This window comes from Carlito syrichta, unplaced genomic scaffold (genome assembly GCF_000164805.1).
Source record: "Carlito syrichta isolate Samal-C Ts95f unplaced genomic scaffold, Tarsius_syrichta-2.0.1 Scaffold308206, whole genome shotgun sequence".
NCBI classification, from domain to species: domain Eukaryota; kingdom Metazoa; phylum Chordata; class Mammalia; order Primates; family Tarsiidae; genus Carlito; species Carlito syrichta.
The window spans coordinates 38,538-53,081 of NW_007252302.1; the positions used below are offsets into that span (position 1 = coordinate 38,538).

General features: G+C 39.8%; 1 protein-coding gene across 3 annotated transcripts; it reads left to right on the forward strand.

Annotated features, from left to right (window-relative positions):
- The first annotated feature begins 289 nt into the window (after nt 1–289).
- TAF9B (TATA-box binding protein associated factor 9b) lies at nt 290–12,241 on the forward strand. Of its 3 annotated transcripts, none has more exons than XM_008065294.1 (7): nt 290–411; nt 1,033–1,114; nt 1,435–1,571; nt 1,650–1,784; nt 4,766–4,841; nt 8,573–8,683; nt 10,273–12,241. In XM_008065294.1, the coding sequence occupies exons 1-7, from the start codon at nt 361–363 to the stop codon at nt 10,434–10,436; spliced, it is 756 nt and encodes a 251-aa protein (XP_008063485.1). In that variant the 5' UTR covers nt 290–360; the 3' UTR covers nt 10,437–12,241. The 3 variants fall into 3 exon arrangements, with proteins under 3 accessions (XP_008063485.1, XP_021571836.1, XP_008063486.1); XM_021716161.1 differs by having other exon boundaries at nt 293–411; nt 1,650–1,797; nt 4,788–4,844; nt 8,570–8,683; XM_008065295.1 differs by lacking the exon at nt 8,573–8,683 and having other exon boundaries at nt 293–411.
- The last annotated feature ends 2,303 nt before the right edge of the window (nt 12,242–14,544 follow it).

Sequence of the window (14,544 nt, forward strand, 5' to 3'; positions counted from 1 at the left end):
GAGGAGAGACCACAGCGAAGATGAGGGCGGACCACTTGGTGCACATTGCAGGCCAACTCCTTTAGGAAGACGAGCTTCTCAACTCTTCTGCCTCCTTTAAGCCCCTGGCAAGGGTCCCCGGGGAAGGTTTACTCGCCTCTTCCAATCCTCCCGAAACGGCCCCCACTCTTCAGCACTTGAACACGGATCTCAGCGAGCCAGGAATCCCGCGGTCGGCGCAGACTCGGGGTAGCGGCTGCGAAACGGCCGCCTGCCCGCCAGCGGGCGCATAACGCCGCCTTCTGCCCCCCGCAGGGGTGGAGCCTGAGCCGGGAGCCCTTGAGTTGCTCTCTCTCCCCGGATGACGAGCGGCCGGATAACATGGAGCCGGGCAAGATGGCGCTTCCTAAGAACGCTCCAAGAGATGCCTTGGTAAGTGCGAAGGATGAAAGGCGAAGCGCGAAGCCCGGCGTAGCCAGGGACTTGTGAGGCAGTGCCAGGCTGGGGGCCTGAGAGTGGGCTTCAGCCTCGGCTTCGACACAGCTAGGGCACGCAGGAGGAAAGGCTGATGCGGGTGCGCTCTGATCCCCGGGCCGCTGTCTCGCCGCCTGGGCCGAACCCTGCGGGAGGGTCGAGGTACACCGGAATGCGCGTGGGCCGGCTGCCCGGCTCTGTCTCCTGGGTTTCGGGCCCCGGCCGCCTAGTCGTCCTGCTCCATCTGCAAGCCCTGAGTCTGCGTCTAGGGTTCTGATGCTGGCTAGCTTCCTCCACCACCACATCCGAAAATGACAACCAGCTGGGGCCACCCTCCCTCTGCTGGGAAAGCGAATCTGTTCTTTTTCTTCTCTCTTTGCCCCTCGCCTCCCCAACCCCCCCCAAAATAAAAATTTTCAGCAAGAGCGTACTATGTGATTTGGTGTGATCACTGACACTCACTTGGGAGAACAAGGATGAGTAGAAGTTTGGAGCCCAGAAAAGGATAATATTGTATCATAAATACAAATACTACCTTCAGTCACATTCTGCATCTGCCATTTTTATTTGAATCCACAGGTGATGGCACAGATCCTGAAGGATATGGGAATCACAGAGTACGAACCAAGAGTTATAAATCAAATGTTGGAATTTGCTTTCCGTAAGTTAACAAAACACCAAAGACTTGCCTAACGTGTGAATTTGAAAGGATCATTTTATCGTAAAAACATTTTCAACCAAATTGTGTTAATAATTAAAATCACAGACTTCAGCCTAAAGCAGTAAAAGGTAGCTCAAGGTAAGGAATAGTAGTATTTATACTGTGATGTTTCTTTAAAATTGATCATATAGCTAGGACAATTAGCTATTAAAACCAAAATTCACAAACTGTCTAGAAATTAGTGAAGCCTTTTAAGACGAGTGGCCATAAGTGTTAAATTGTCTTCCTTTGTTTAAGAGAAAATTGTTTTGTTCTTAAAGGATATGTGACTACAATTCTGGATGATGCAAAAATTTATTCAAGCCATGCTAAGAAACCTAATGTTGATGCAGATGATGTGAGACTAGCAATCCAGTGTCGTGCTGACCAATCTTTTACCTCTCCTCCCCCAAGAGATGTGAGCAAACTTTTGTTTGAAGTTACTTTAACTTACCATTTTTAAAATTGTAGTTCTAATAAGGATTTTTTTTTTTAGTTTTTACTAGATATTGCAAGGCAGAAAAATCAAACCCCTTTGCCACTGATTAAACCATATGCAGGACCTAGACTGCCACCTGATAGATACTGTTTAACAGCTCCAAACTATAGGCTGAAGTCCTTAATTAAAAAGGTAAGAATTTTTAGTCAGTTTTGCTTTTTTTATTAAAAAAAGTGGAATATGATAGGAGAATTTGTAGAAAGCAAATTCCTATGGCTAGTGCAATAGATTAAAGGTTAAAATAACTTACTTGAATTTTTTTTGTTGTTGTTTAGAATTTTTAGAGCTAGAAGGAACTTTAGTGTTCATCTAACCCAACAGTCATTTTTCACATCAGAAAGCTGAGCCTGGACTCACTTATGGAGTTAGTAGCAAGGATAGGACCAATTCCCAAGTCCCATAACTCCCAATCTTCCCACTATACCATAGTTTTTTAGTGAGGCCTAATAACAAAATGAATGATACACTATCAGGAATTGGACCTGCTTTCTGAAATATGACCTAATGTTCTCCAATTACGAAAAATTTTTCCCCACATTGGGCTACCTTTGTTTTCTGAAATTCCACTATAAGAGAGTTTTACTTCTTTTGAAGTTAAGAAATTGACTAGGCCAAGCTGGATGGCTCAGCCTGTAATCTCAACACTTTGGGAGATCGAGGTGAGTGGATTGCCTGAGCCTGCAGGTTCGAGACCAGCCCAGGCAACTTGATGAGACCTCGTCTCTACAATAAGTTAAAAAAAAATTTGCCAGGAGTGATTGCGTGCACCTGTAGTTCCAGCTACTTGGAAGACGGAGGTGTAAGAATCACCGGAGCCCAGCAGGTTGACACTGGGGTGGCCATGAGTATACCACGGCACTCCAGCCTGGGTGATGGAGTGAGACTCCAGCTCCAAAAATAAACAAAAAAATAAACTGAGTTAAGATGAAAAATTATAAGAAAGTTAGCTGTTATCATCATTCAAATGCTTTTCTCTGCCTTAAATACTACATAGGATTGTATATATTCATATCTATGTTTATACATACATGTATATGTTTGTCCAAAATCTTAGTTTAGGCCAGGTGCAGAGGCCAAAGCCTGTAATCCCAGCATTTTGGAAGGCCAAGGTGGGAAGATTCCTTGAGCCCAGGAGTTCAAGACCAGCCTGGGCTACATAGTGAGACCTTGTCTCTACAAAAAAAATCAAAAATTGGCTAGGCATGGTGGCTTGTGACTGTAGCCACAGCTATTTAGGAGGCTGAGGCAGGAGGACCACTTGAGCCCAGGAGTTAGAGGCTATGGTGAGCCATGATCGAGCCACTGCACTCCAGCTTTGGTGACAGAATGAGACCCCTGACTCAAAAAAAAGTGCTTTAGTTTTTGTTTGTTTTTTTTTTAAAGATGTGGGGTACAATTCAGGGTTAGGTATACAAATGCTGATTATGCAGGTACCCTTGTTGATGAGGTATGCCCCTCCCTCCCCTAGCAGTTTCCCTCAACTGCCAGTCCCACCCCCCCTCCCTTGGCAGTTTCCCACTACTGCCAATTCCTTTCTTATAGTATTATAATTGTTCAAGTTCCGCTTATGAGTGAGAACATATGGTACTCTGTTCTTTGTTTCTGTGATAGATCACTGAGTACGATCGACTCTAAATCCATCCAAGTTGCTGCAAAGTCCATATGTTTGTCCTTTTTAATGGCTGTATAATATTGTGTATATGTACCACGTTTTTTTTAATCCAGTCCAGCTTCGATGAGCAGCATGGTTGGTTCTATGTTTTTGCTATTGTGAATAGAGCTGCAATAAACATACGTGTGCAGGTATCTTTTTTGTAGAATGACTTGAGTTCTTCCGAGTATATTCTCAATAGGGGAATTGCTGAGTCATGTGGAAGATCAATTTCTAGTTCTCTCAGAAATTGCCACTTTCAGAAAGGTTGCCCTAGTTTGCAGTCCCACCAGCAGTGTAGAAGCATTCCTTTTCCCCACATCCTCGCCAGCATCTGTTGTTTGTTTTATTAAAGATGGCATTCTTACTGGGGTTAGGTGATATCTCAATGTGGTTTTGATTTGCATTTCTCTGATGAGTGAGGCTGAACACTTTTTTATGTGTCTGTTGACTGCCCGTATATCTTTTGAGAAGTGTCTATTCATTTCTTTTGCCCACTTTTTTTTTTTTTTTTTTTTGAGTTGGAGTCGCACTCTGTCGCCCAGACTGGAGTGCAGTGGCCGCTCCCGGCCACCGCAGCCTCGACCTGCTGGGTTCCGGCGATCCTTCCGCCTCAGCCTTCCGAGTAGCCGGAATTACAGGCATGCACTACCACGCCCGGCCGATTTTGTGATTTATTGTAGAGATAAGGTCTCCCTGCCCAGGCAGGTCTCGAACCCGCGGGCTCAGGCAATCCACTCACCTCAGCCTCCCAAAGGCTCGGCATTACAGGCTGAGCCACCGAGCCCGGTTTGGCTGCTCACTTTTTAATGGGGAGGTTTGTTTTATTCCTTTTGGCACATTTGAGTTCCTTGTAGATCTAGATGTTAGGCCTTTGTCAAATATACAGTTGGTAAATGTTTTTTTCCCATTCTGTGGGCTGTCTCCCTGCTGTCTTGACGGTTTCTTTGGCTTTGCAGAAGCTTGTCAGTTTGATGAGGTCCCACTTGTCTATCTTATTTCTTAAGGTATGGGCACTTAGGGCTCTGATCAGAAATTGGTTGCCAGTTCCAACTTCCATAAGGGTGTCTCCTGCATCTTCTAGGATTCTTATAGTTTGAGGTTTAACGTTCAGGTCTTTGATCCATTTAGAGTTAATTTTTGTGTATGGTGATAGGTAGGGGTCCTGTTTCAATCTTCTGCATGTGACCAGTCAGTTGTCCCAGCACCATTTACTGAATAGGTTCTCCTTTCCCCGGTGGTTGTAGTTGGAAGCTTTGTCAAAGATGAATTGGTTGAGAAATTGAGACTTTAAAAGTCTTAGTTTAAATGTTGGATTTAGAACACTTATAGTACAAAAACAGGACATTCTTGCCAAGAATTATCCACTAATAATTTACTTCAGCAATCCTAATTTCACTCCTGGTAAATTTAGGTATCAAATCCCAACAACATTAAAACTAATGTTTTTTAATTCCCCTAGGGACCTAACCAAGGAAGACTAGTTCCACGGTTAAGTGTTGGTGCTGTTAGTAGCAGACCTACCACTCCTACTATAGGTAAGTGAGAAAGAGAAATGACTTTTCTGGCTGGTAAAGAAGTGCCTTAGCACTTGGCTTGAACTATAATCCAAATCAAAAGGTGAGTCAGAAATTCCTGTATGTGTGTTGTCATTAATAACTTGCTCATCCACTAGTAAAACTATAAACATACATTTTACTGGATTTCAAAATGAGGAAGCTACAAGGAATACCTCATTGCAAGTAAGTATAAAATTGGGACATTGCCCAACGTTGTTGGTATAAATTATGATATCAAAAACAGTTTACTCTTAGCTGTGTTATTTCTGTCTTCCCTACAAATGAAGTTGCCAAACACACTCATGACAGTAGTGTACTTATTAGAAATTAAAGAAATTTCTGAATAAATCAGTAAGAGAATACAGTAGAAAGTTTAAAATGTATAAAAAATTAAAGATCTTTGAGAAAAACCAGTTCTATTTTTAATACTAACCTTTTTTAAAACATAGTACTGACTGTCCTGTGTTGTCAGCGGGATCCCCTTCAGGCTGGTTCCTGTGTCCTTTTTTGACAGATCCCCATGATTCTGTGAGCACTTCTAGCTTTCTGACACAAGATGTTCCAAGGCCATCTTATTTTTTTCCAGCCCAGGACCTAGAATCAGTCACTTGCCCAAAGAGCTCTGGTTCTTTTTAGTAGAAAATGGCGTTTAAAAACCATTATTTGTTTTTGTTTGGTTTTTTGTTTTTGTAGTTGGAGTCTCACTCTGTCGCCCAGGCTGGAGTGCAGTGGCACACTCACGGCCAGCTCAATGTCTACCTGCTGGGCTCCAGCAATCCTTCCGCCTCAGCCTTCCAAATAGCCAGAACTACACAGGCACACTACAATGCCCAGCTAATTTTTGATTTATTGTAGAGATGAGGTCTCGCCAAGTTGCCTGAGCGGGTGTTGAACCCGTGAGCTCAGGCAATTCACTCACCTCAGCCTCCCAAAGTGCTGGGATTACAAGCTGAGCCACAGAGCCTAGCCTATTTGTTTCTTTTTAATGTCATTTAATTTAGGTAATAAGGAAAACAAACAATATACTTAGGCTTCCTGACTTTTTCCTACATTGTCACTGAGTCCTTTATAATCAGAGTATTTTCCAAAAAAATTCCCCTTCTACCAATATTAATTTCTTGGCTCTTACTGTTTCTAACTTGAGTCCTGTAGCTGTTATATAGCTCTAAAATAAACAGAACATGATTTTTGAGGTATGTAGACCGTCTCTTAATATCCTCAGGATGCAAATTTACATTTCAGCATTTTAAAGCCAGCTTGGTATAATATTAATTTTACATGTCTAATTACCTACATGCGACCTTTGAAATTTGCATATATACTGTGTAACTTTTTATCATATACTATTTATCTGTGGATTCACATTACTTAAGTGATACCAATTTTTTAAACCCCTAGGCTATTGTAATGAGTTGCATGTGTTAGGCAAGTTAGTCAATTTTAGTTATCAGTTGTGATTTTTATTCCTAGCTAGACATTTGTTGTACATGCTTTGGGGATATTTTTTGTCTTTGTTTTGTTTTTGAGTTGGAGTCTTACTTCATCACCCAGGCCGGAGTGCAGCGGCACGCTCATGGCCACCCCAGCATCGACCTGCTGGGCTCCAACAATCCTTCCGCCTCAGCCTTCTAAGTAGCTGGAACTACAGGCACACACTATCACACCCAGCTGATTTTTTTATTTATTATAGAGATGAGGTCTCGTCAAGTTGCCCAGGCTGTTCTCGAACCTGTGGGCTCAGGCAATCCTCTTACCTTGGCCTCCTCCCAAAATGCTGGGATTACAGGCTTGAGTCATAGCGCCTGGGCAGAGATTTTGTAAGTCTAGAGAGCACTGCCAAAAACTCTTATTAAAAAGATGCAAGTTTTAAACTTTAAAATAATTTAAGTCATCTAGACCTTAAGACCTAAGTATCTACTCTGTTCAGTTTTAAAACCTAAACTCCATACCTGCCAAGAAAGCATCTACATACTATGAATCTTTTTTCTTGACAAAATAAAATACTTTTTTTCTTGACAAAATAGAAAGCTATCTTCATTAAGCTTCACCAAATTCTTAGAGCCACTCTTCAAGCATGGGAAAACTTACCTAGAGATGGAGATATGTTAGAGTAAGGACTCAGCTTCTGGGTTTGGTAGAGAAAGCACTAGAAATCAGATAACTGAGTTCTTTCTTTCTTTCTTCTTCCTTCCTTCCTTCCTTTCTTCCTTCCTCCCTCCCTCCCTCCCTCCCTTCCTCCCTTCTTCCTTTCCTACTTTCCTCCTTTCTTTCTTTCTTTCTTTCCCCATTTAGACTTTCCCTCCCCTTTGTCCCTAGAGTTGATGATAGTTGTAGTGTCTTCAGCAACTTTATCCCTGGGTAGACTGCTGGTTCCAAGGGAAAAGGATGTATTGGAAAGCCTATAACCCCAAAGGAAAAGTGGGAAACAGATACATTTCTTTAAATGTATTTTTGTGAGCAATGATGTCAGTATATATATCAAGTCTTTGAGACTTAAAAAATTCAGCCGGAATCGGTGGCTCAGCCTGTAATCCCGTGCCTTTGGGAGGCTGAGGTGAGTGGATTGCCTGAGACCACGGGTTCGAGACCCACCTGGGCAGCGAGACCTCATCTCTACAATAAATCGAAAAATTAGCCGGGCGTGGTAGCACGCGCCTGTAGTTCCAGCTACTCGGAAGGCTGAGGCGGAAGGATCACTGGAGCCCAGCAGGTCGAGGCTGCTGTGGCCAGGAGCGGCCACTGCACTCCAGTCTGGGCGACAGAGTGAGACTCCAACTCAAAAAAAAAAAAATTCAGTCATTAAGCAAACATTTGTTGAGTGCCTATTAGGAACAAGGCACAAGAGCCATGTGCTCACAAGGATAAAAAATTTTAGCCAATGTGCTTGTAATCTACTCAATGAGATAGCATACTAATAAGACCCTTATGACATATTAAGGTAACTTAAGAGGCAGGAGATAAGACTTTTAACTGAGCAAATTTTTATAAAATGGGGTGGTATTTGAATTGTACCTTGGAATAATGGGTAGAATTTAGATGGTGAAGGGTTGAGCTAGGTTATCTCCAAAGTACCCTCTGCTTAAAGTCTCTGAACATAGAAAAGGGATAAATTTTACCTGGGAAAGCCAAAGGTATATTTGATCAGCTGCTTTCATTAGATGCATGCTAGTTTAGCTTCATGGCATCGAGGACATCTAATTCTCAGCAAGTAACAGATTAAAGTGCCAACTAAGGTAATTAATAGAAAACGTTGGTCCTTATCCTGGTAGTTTAAACTCTCAACTTCATGGCTTCATCTAGCTAAAATTCAGTGCTTGCTATGTATCAGATGCTGTTTGAAGAGCTTTACATAGATTATTTACTAAATCTCACAAGAATTCTATGAAATAGATACTATTATCCCCATTTTACAGATAATACTGAGGTAAAAAAATATAAATAACTTGCCCAAGGACACTCAGCTAGATGGTGATAGAGCCTGGATTCAAACTCCAGAGCCTACATTCTTTACACTATACTTAATTTTATAGCATCTAATCAAGCTTGTAAACTTTTTAGAAGTTACTTTGCTCTTATTTCTAATCATTTTTTTCTCGCCTTTCATTAGTTCCCTGTGCTTTGAAGGTAGTTTCTGGTAAGCTAAGGAGTACAGAATATAAATCTGTATAACAAGTAAACTAACTAACATGGTCTGTTGATTATAACTTCAGCGACTCCACAAACAGTGTCTGTCCCAAATAAAGTTGCAACTCCAGTGTCGGTGACAAGCCAAAGGTTTACAGTACAGATTCCACCTTCTCAATCCACACCTGTAAAACCAGGTAATGTGATGGCAGGGACAGAATTTGTGAATAATTTGCAATTGTATAACACTTTGTGTTCCTATAGCAGGAGTTAAATTGCTTTAATATACAACAGGAAGGTGGCAGTAATGCTGCAAATCAGGGTTCTTCAGAGGAGTCTGAGCCCTCTGACTTTGTATGAAATTTTACATACAGTAATCTTCCCCTCCTTATCCTCAAAAGATATGTTCCAAGATCCCCCTGTGGCTGCCTGAAACCAGTTAGTACCAAACCTTACATATACTGGTTTTTCCTATACATTCATACATATAATAAAGTTTAATTTGTAAATTAAAAACAGTAAGAGATTAACAACAAAACTAATAATAGGACAGTTATACCAATGTGCTTTAATAAAAGTTATATGAATGTGGTGTCTCTCTCAAAAACTTTTTTGGTATTGTACTCACCTATTCTTGGACCATGGTTAACCACAGGTAACTGAAACCATGGAAAGTGAAACCACAGATAAGGGGAGACTACCATATATGTAACATTTTGGGGAGGAAGGAAGAGTGTTCAATGTGTTCATCAAATTTTCAAAGAACACTGTGAACCAAGCAGGGTCTTCAAATCTAAGGCATCTTCAGGGAAGAGCACTTAGGACAAAAGCTCAAGAAAATGATACAACTTAGTGAAAAATATGTGTGTAGAATCCAGAAGAGAAATATAAATTCACATGTAAATTGTACCTTTACTCACTTCATAGAAAATATGAGCCGGGCTCGGTGGCTCAGCCTGTAATCCCACGCCTTTGGGAGGCTGAGGTGAGTGGATTGCCTGAGCCCACGGGTTCGAGACCCGCCTGGGCAGGCGAGACCTCATCTCTACAATAAAATCAAAAAATTAGCCGGGCGTGGTAGCGCGCGCCTGTAATTCCGGCTACTCGGAAGGCTGAGGCGGAAGGATCGCCGGAACCCAGCAGGTCGAGGCTGCGGTGGCCAGGAGCGGCCACTGCACTCCAGTCTGGGTGACAGAGTGAGACTCCAACTCAAAAAAAAAAAAAAGAAAGAAAGAAAATATGTGTGTGTGTGTATAGTTGAAATAATATAAATAGAATTTCTGATATAGCAGTTTAATAATGCATATGCTTAGATATCACATCTGAAACCTAACAGCGTACAATAAACAACTTCTGTAAAATATTGGCTTATAAGGGAAGCATGATTCCTAACTTTGAACGTGTGCCTTTAGTATGTTGCATGATGAATCCAGTACAGTTTCCCATAACTACTAATTGAAATTTTAGGTAGTTATAAAATATAACAACTTCTTTAGCCTTGTACCAGATACATTTGATTTAATCTTTATGTATACATAGATCAGAACATTACATTGTACCCCATAAATATGCACAATCATTTGTCAATTAAAAAATAATAAAGATTTGTTTTACAATTTAACTCTTAATGCAGTATAATTACCTGTTTCTTCTATGATGTAGTTACATTTCATGCTAGTGAAATTGTTACTAGAATTACATTTGTCTTTGTTGCACTTTTTACCGTATGTTTTAGATTCTGGGTAATTCATAATTTGTGGGGGGGGCCTTTCTTTTGTGTTTACAGTTCCTGCAACAACTGCAGTTCAAAATGTTCTGATTAATCCTTCAATGATTGGGCCCAAAAATATTCTTATTACCACCAACATGGTTTCGTCACAGAACACAGCCAATGAATCAAACCCACTGAAGAGAAAACATGAAGATGACGATGACAATGATATTATGTAAAGAATGTAGTCTAGTTGCATTTCAAAAGTATAGGTGGTTTTGAGCACCATATAGTGAATTAGAATATTCTAGACCTGTTTTAGCTTTAAAAATTTAAATGTAGCTGCAATATTTTTTGCATTAGTTAGAAGTGTTTGCTTTCTTTAGCAAAAGTACAAATTTGTTTTTTCATTAGGCTTCAAGTACAAAAAATACTTATTTCTTAATAGCTTCATTAATATTGAGTGCTACTATGGCAGTTCTATTTTTGGAGCATTTTCTACCTTGTATCACTGACAGCAGCAATTAAGTTTCAGGTTCTACAGCCTGGTCATTAGACTAATCTTCAACAGCATATCTAATCTACATTTAGGTAAAATAGTCACTTTTATTTTCACTAGCTTTTTTGACCAAATCTCTCAGTTTAAGAAACATTTTTTGGAAAGGATGGATTTAGAGGGATTCTAAATCCATTTTGAATGTATTTGTTTTTTGGTCTTCCCTAATTTCCCAACTCCTCCACTCCTCTTTAGATCCATTCATTTTCTGTGCCCCCCCCCATAGGCTTTAAGTTTCTCCCCTTGCTCTTAAATAAAAGGCCATAACTGGAATTTTTTAAAATCTCATTCCTGATAGTATCAATTTCATATTTTTTAAACCATGCTCTACATGCCTGATGTTGTTTCACTTTAACCTGAGAGTTTGCATTTGCTCTTAATTTTTCACTCCATACCTGAGCAGTTGGGTTTCATCCCTTGCCTTTCATGCCTGTTGAGCTTTACCATGCTTTTGACAGGTAGTTTTGGGTCAGTTAATGACATTCAGTTTCAGTCTTGTATTCCGTTAATAACTTCACCATGCTGTAGCTTAAAATCTGCTTTATTTACACTGGGCCTAGACAAAACCACTAAAGAACAAGTGTTTTTTTTCCTTTCTACCATATGTGTATGTTTTGATCACTACTGCTTGAACTCTCCTGTTGGTATAATTCAGATCATTTCTTTAGATTATTGCTGAGGATGTCACACATAAGATGGGATCAAACCTGAAAGTAGACACTGATGGTTCTCCGTCTTCTATAAGGCCAAAAGGAAAACAAATTATTGTGATGTGACTTGCATTTAGGTGCACTCTGCATAGGTTCCTCAGGAATATTGTAATGTTACTGAATATCTTTCCCTATTTTCCATTTACACAAGCCTAAAAATTGTATTGGGAAAGATTACAAAGCTTTTGACAATATAAACAGAACTGTTTTGTTTTTGTTTAGCTTAAGTAAGTTCAACATACTTGACACACTTTTACAGAATCTTCTAAAATAAACTTTCATACAATAATTTAGAATTTGTAGGCAAGGATCTTCAACACTTAAATGTAAGTTTCATCTTAGGTTGGTGCTTGATATATCTGAGAAATAGTCCAATAACAGGGAAGAAATGTCTCATCACAGTTTGAGTGTTTTTGGATATCAGGGAAAGGTGACATAAAAACAGATAAAACATGAAAACAGATCTGATCAACATCATAGGAGAGAAATGATCATTATGTAGCATAGGATATCATTACTTGAATGTTCTCAGGGAGGCTGCATGTCAGAAGGCTTAAGTTCTAGTCCTGGCTCCATCATTTAACAACTGTGTGACGTTACTTCACCTCTTAGCCTTGTTACTAGTAATAGGAAAATAACACCTACCCTGCCTACCTCACAGGGATGTTGTGAGGGTATAATTGGCATGTATATATGAAAGTTCCTTCAAAACTCTAAAATGGTATATAATTTAAAAGAATTATGTATTTGTGCCAATGTTAATAAAAATTTGAGCTTATCAGTGCTCTTTCGTTTTTGACTTGAGATTCAACAAAGATAAACAAAGCCCAGTAATTCTGAGCGTCAAAAAGCAATTAAGATTTGGTTAATAGATGGATTATAAACCAGGGGGATTGCTAGCTTTTACTTGGAATCGTCATGTGACACATCATAGTAAAGCAAAATGAAAATAAGAGAATATGGGTTTCAATATGTTGAAAACATAACATGTTTTGTTCCTTGGGAATTTGTACACATAATTGAGGTTACAATCTGAGTGTCCATTCACTTAACAGGTCAGTCAGTGGGTGGTTTACTCTTCCATATGAGGACTGTTTTATCTTGCTGATCTCCCTTTTCCTCATTACTTCCAGCTAAAAGGAGATTCAAGAATGACTTAAGGCAGCTCATCCTACAGCTTCTAGGTGAAATTTTTTAAGACATGCTAATGGTGAATGGGGTGAGAACATTGTCTTCTCCAGTTCTTCTCTTTACAAATAGAAAATAAGTGTCTATGATCTGAAGACAAATACAGGACTATAACCTGCATGTGAAAAGAATGGAAGATGTGATGCACACTATGATCTAGGGGATCCAAAGTAAACGAAGTACTCACAAAGTAGGAAAGAAAACACTACTCAGAGAAGCAGGTACCAGAGCAGTATGTATGCCACTATTTGTACGTTAATATATTTACATATAGATATACACACATGGGCCCGGCGTTTTGGCTCACAGCTGTAAACCCAGCACTTTGGGATGCCAAGGCGGGAGGATTACTTGAGCCCAGGACTTTGAGACTAGCCTGGGCAACATAGCAAGACCTTATCTCTACAAAAAAAAAAATCAAAAAATAAGCTGGGCATGGTGGTGTACACCTGGAGTCCCAGCTGGTCAAGGATGCATTGTTAATAAAAATTTGAGCTTATCAGTGCTCTTTCGTTTTTGACTTGAGATTCAACAAAGATAAACAAAGCCCAGTAATTCTGAGCGTCAAAAAGCAATTAAGATTTGGTTAATAGATGGATTATAAACCAGGGGGATTGCTAATCAAATAAAATTTGATTATGACACTGCACTCCAACCTGGATGACTCAAAAAAAAAAAAAAATACAGGTATGCTTTTTACATATATAAAGCAGCTCTAGATTGAAAGAAACTGGTCTTACAGAGGTTGCTTCTGGGGAGGGAAACTAGTAGTAGCTAGGGTACTGAGGAAGGCATCTTTTCATGGTAGACCCCTTTTTGACTTCTTGGTCATGTGCAAAACTATGCTAGAGGGAAGATTGGGACATAAAAGAGAAAGAAAACACTGAGCTAAAGAACATAATCTTCATTTATGATGTGAGGATTATTTTCTTTCTGCATACAAATTTATATATACACATATATGTGTGTGTATATGTATAGCCTATGGTTAAAGTGAACTTCCCACTTAAAGCATACATGTTATAATGTTTTATCAATAATTCTATATTAAATCAGAAATCACACTCTTATACTATTATAGTTTACTTGCTCCTGAATTGTTAACTATCTACTTTCTTCCTTGACTAGGTTGAAAATTCCTTCAGGATACAAATGCTACCTTCCATTCTATCATGTCCTAAGCACATAACAGAGACTCAAATATTTGGCTAATTGCCAAGTTGTTGAAGACTGATTCGTGTTCTAGATTACAACCCAAATAAAAGGGGGAAGATCTTGGAAGCAGATTAACAAAAACTACTTAAAAATATAATCAAGGGATTGTTGGATAGATGATATTGACAACTGTACTGTCCAGGTGCTCAGTTTATGGGTGTTTACTGTACATTTCAAATCATAAAATGTTGGAGAAAAGGTAACCAGCAGGGGAAAAATAAAGTCATCCAGAGGGATCCAGAAAACAGGGTCTATAAGAGTTTAATCTTACATGGTATGAAATAAATACCTTTTTTTTAAAAAAAGTTAATAGTATAAGCATGTTACTTAGAAACATGGAGTCAGTATCAGAAAAACTCTTAAGAGTTGAAAGCAGTTAGTTGCCTATACAGAGTGGGAATACCGAATGGGAGGAATGGGCTGTCATTTTTTGTTATAAGCCTTGACTTTAAATTATGACCATGTATAACTGCTAAAAATAAAATTCAGGGGCTGGGCACAGTGGCTCGCGCCTATAATCCCAGTACTTTGGTAGGCCAAGGTGAGAGGACTCCCTGAGCCCATGAGTTCAAGACCAGCCTGGAAGCCGGGCTCGGTGGTTCAGCCTGTAATCCCACACCTTTGGGAGGCTGAGGTGAGTGGACTGCCTGAGCCCGCGGGTTCAAGACCCACCTGGGC

What these genes read in the sequence shown, in the direction of transcription:
- TAF9B (XM_008065294.1), top strand. Translation starts at nt 361, where the DNA reads ATGGAGCCGGGCAAGATGGCGCTTCCTAAGAACGCTCCAAGAGATGCC. An exon ending in ACGCTCCAAGAGATGCCTTG is followed by an intron (nt 412 to 1,032) that starts GTAAGTGCGAAG and finishes TTGAATCCACAG; the next exon opens with GTGATGGCACAGATCCTGAA. An exon ending in AATGTTGGAATTTGCTTTCC is followed by an intron (nt 1,115 to 1,434) that starts GTAAGTTAACAA and finishes TTGTTCTTAAAG; the next exon opens with GATATGTGACTACAATTCTG.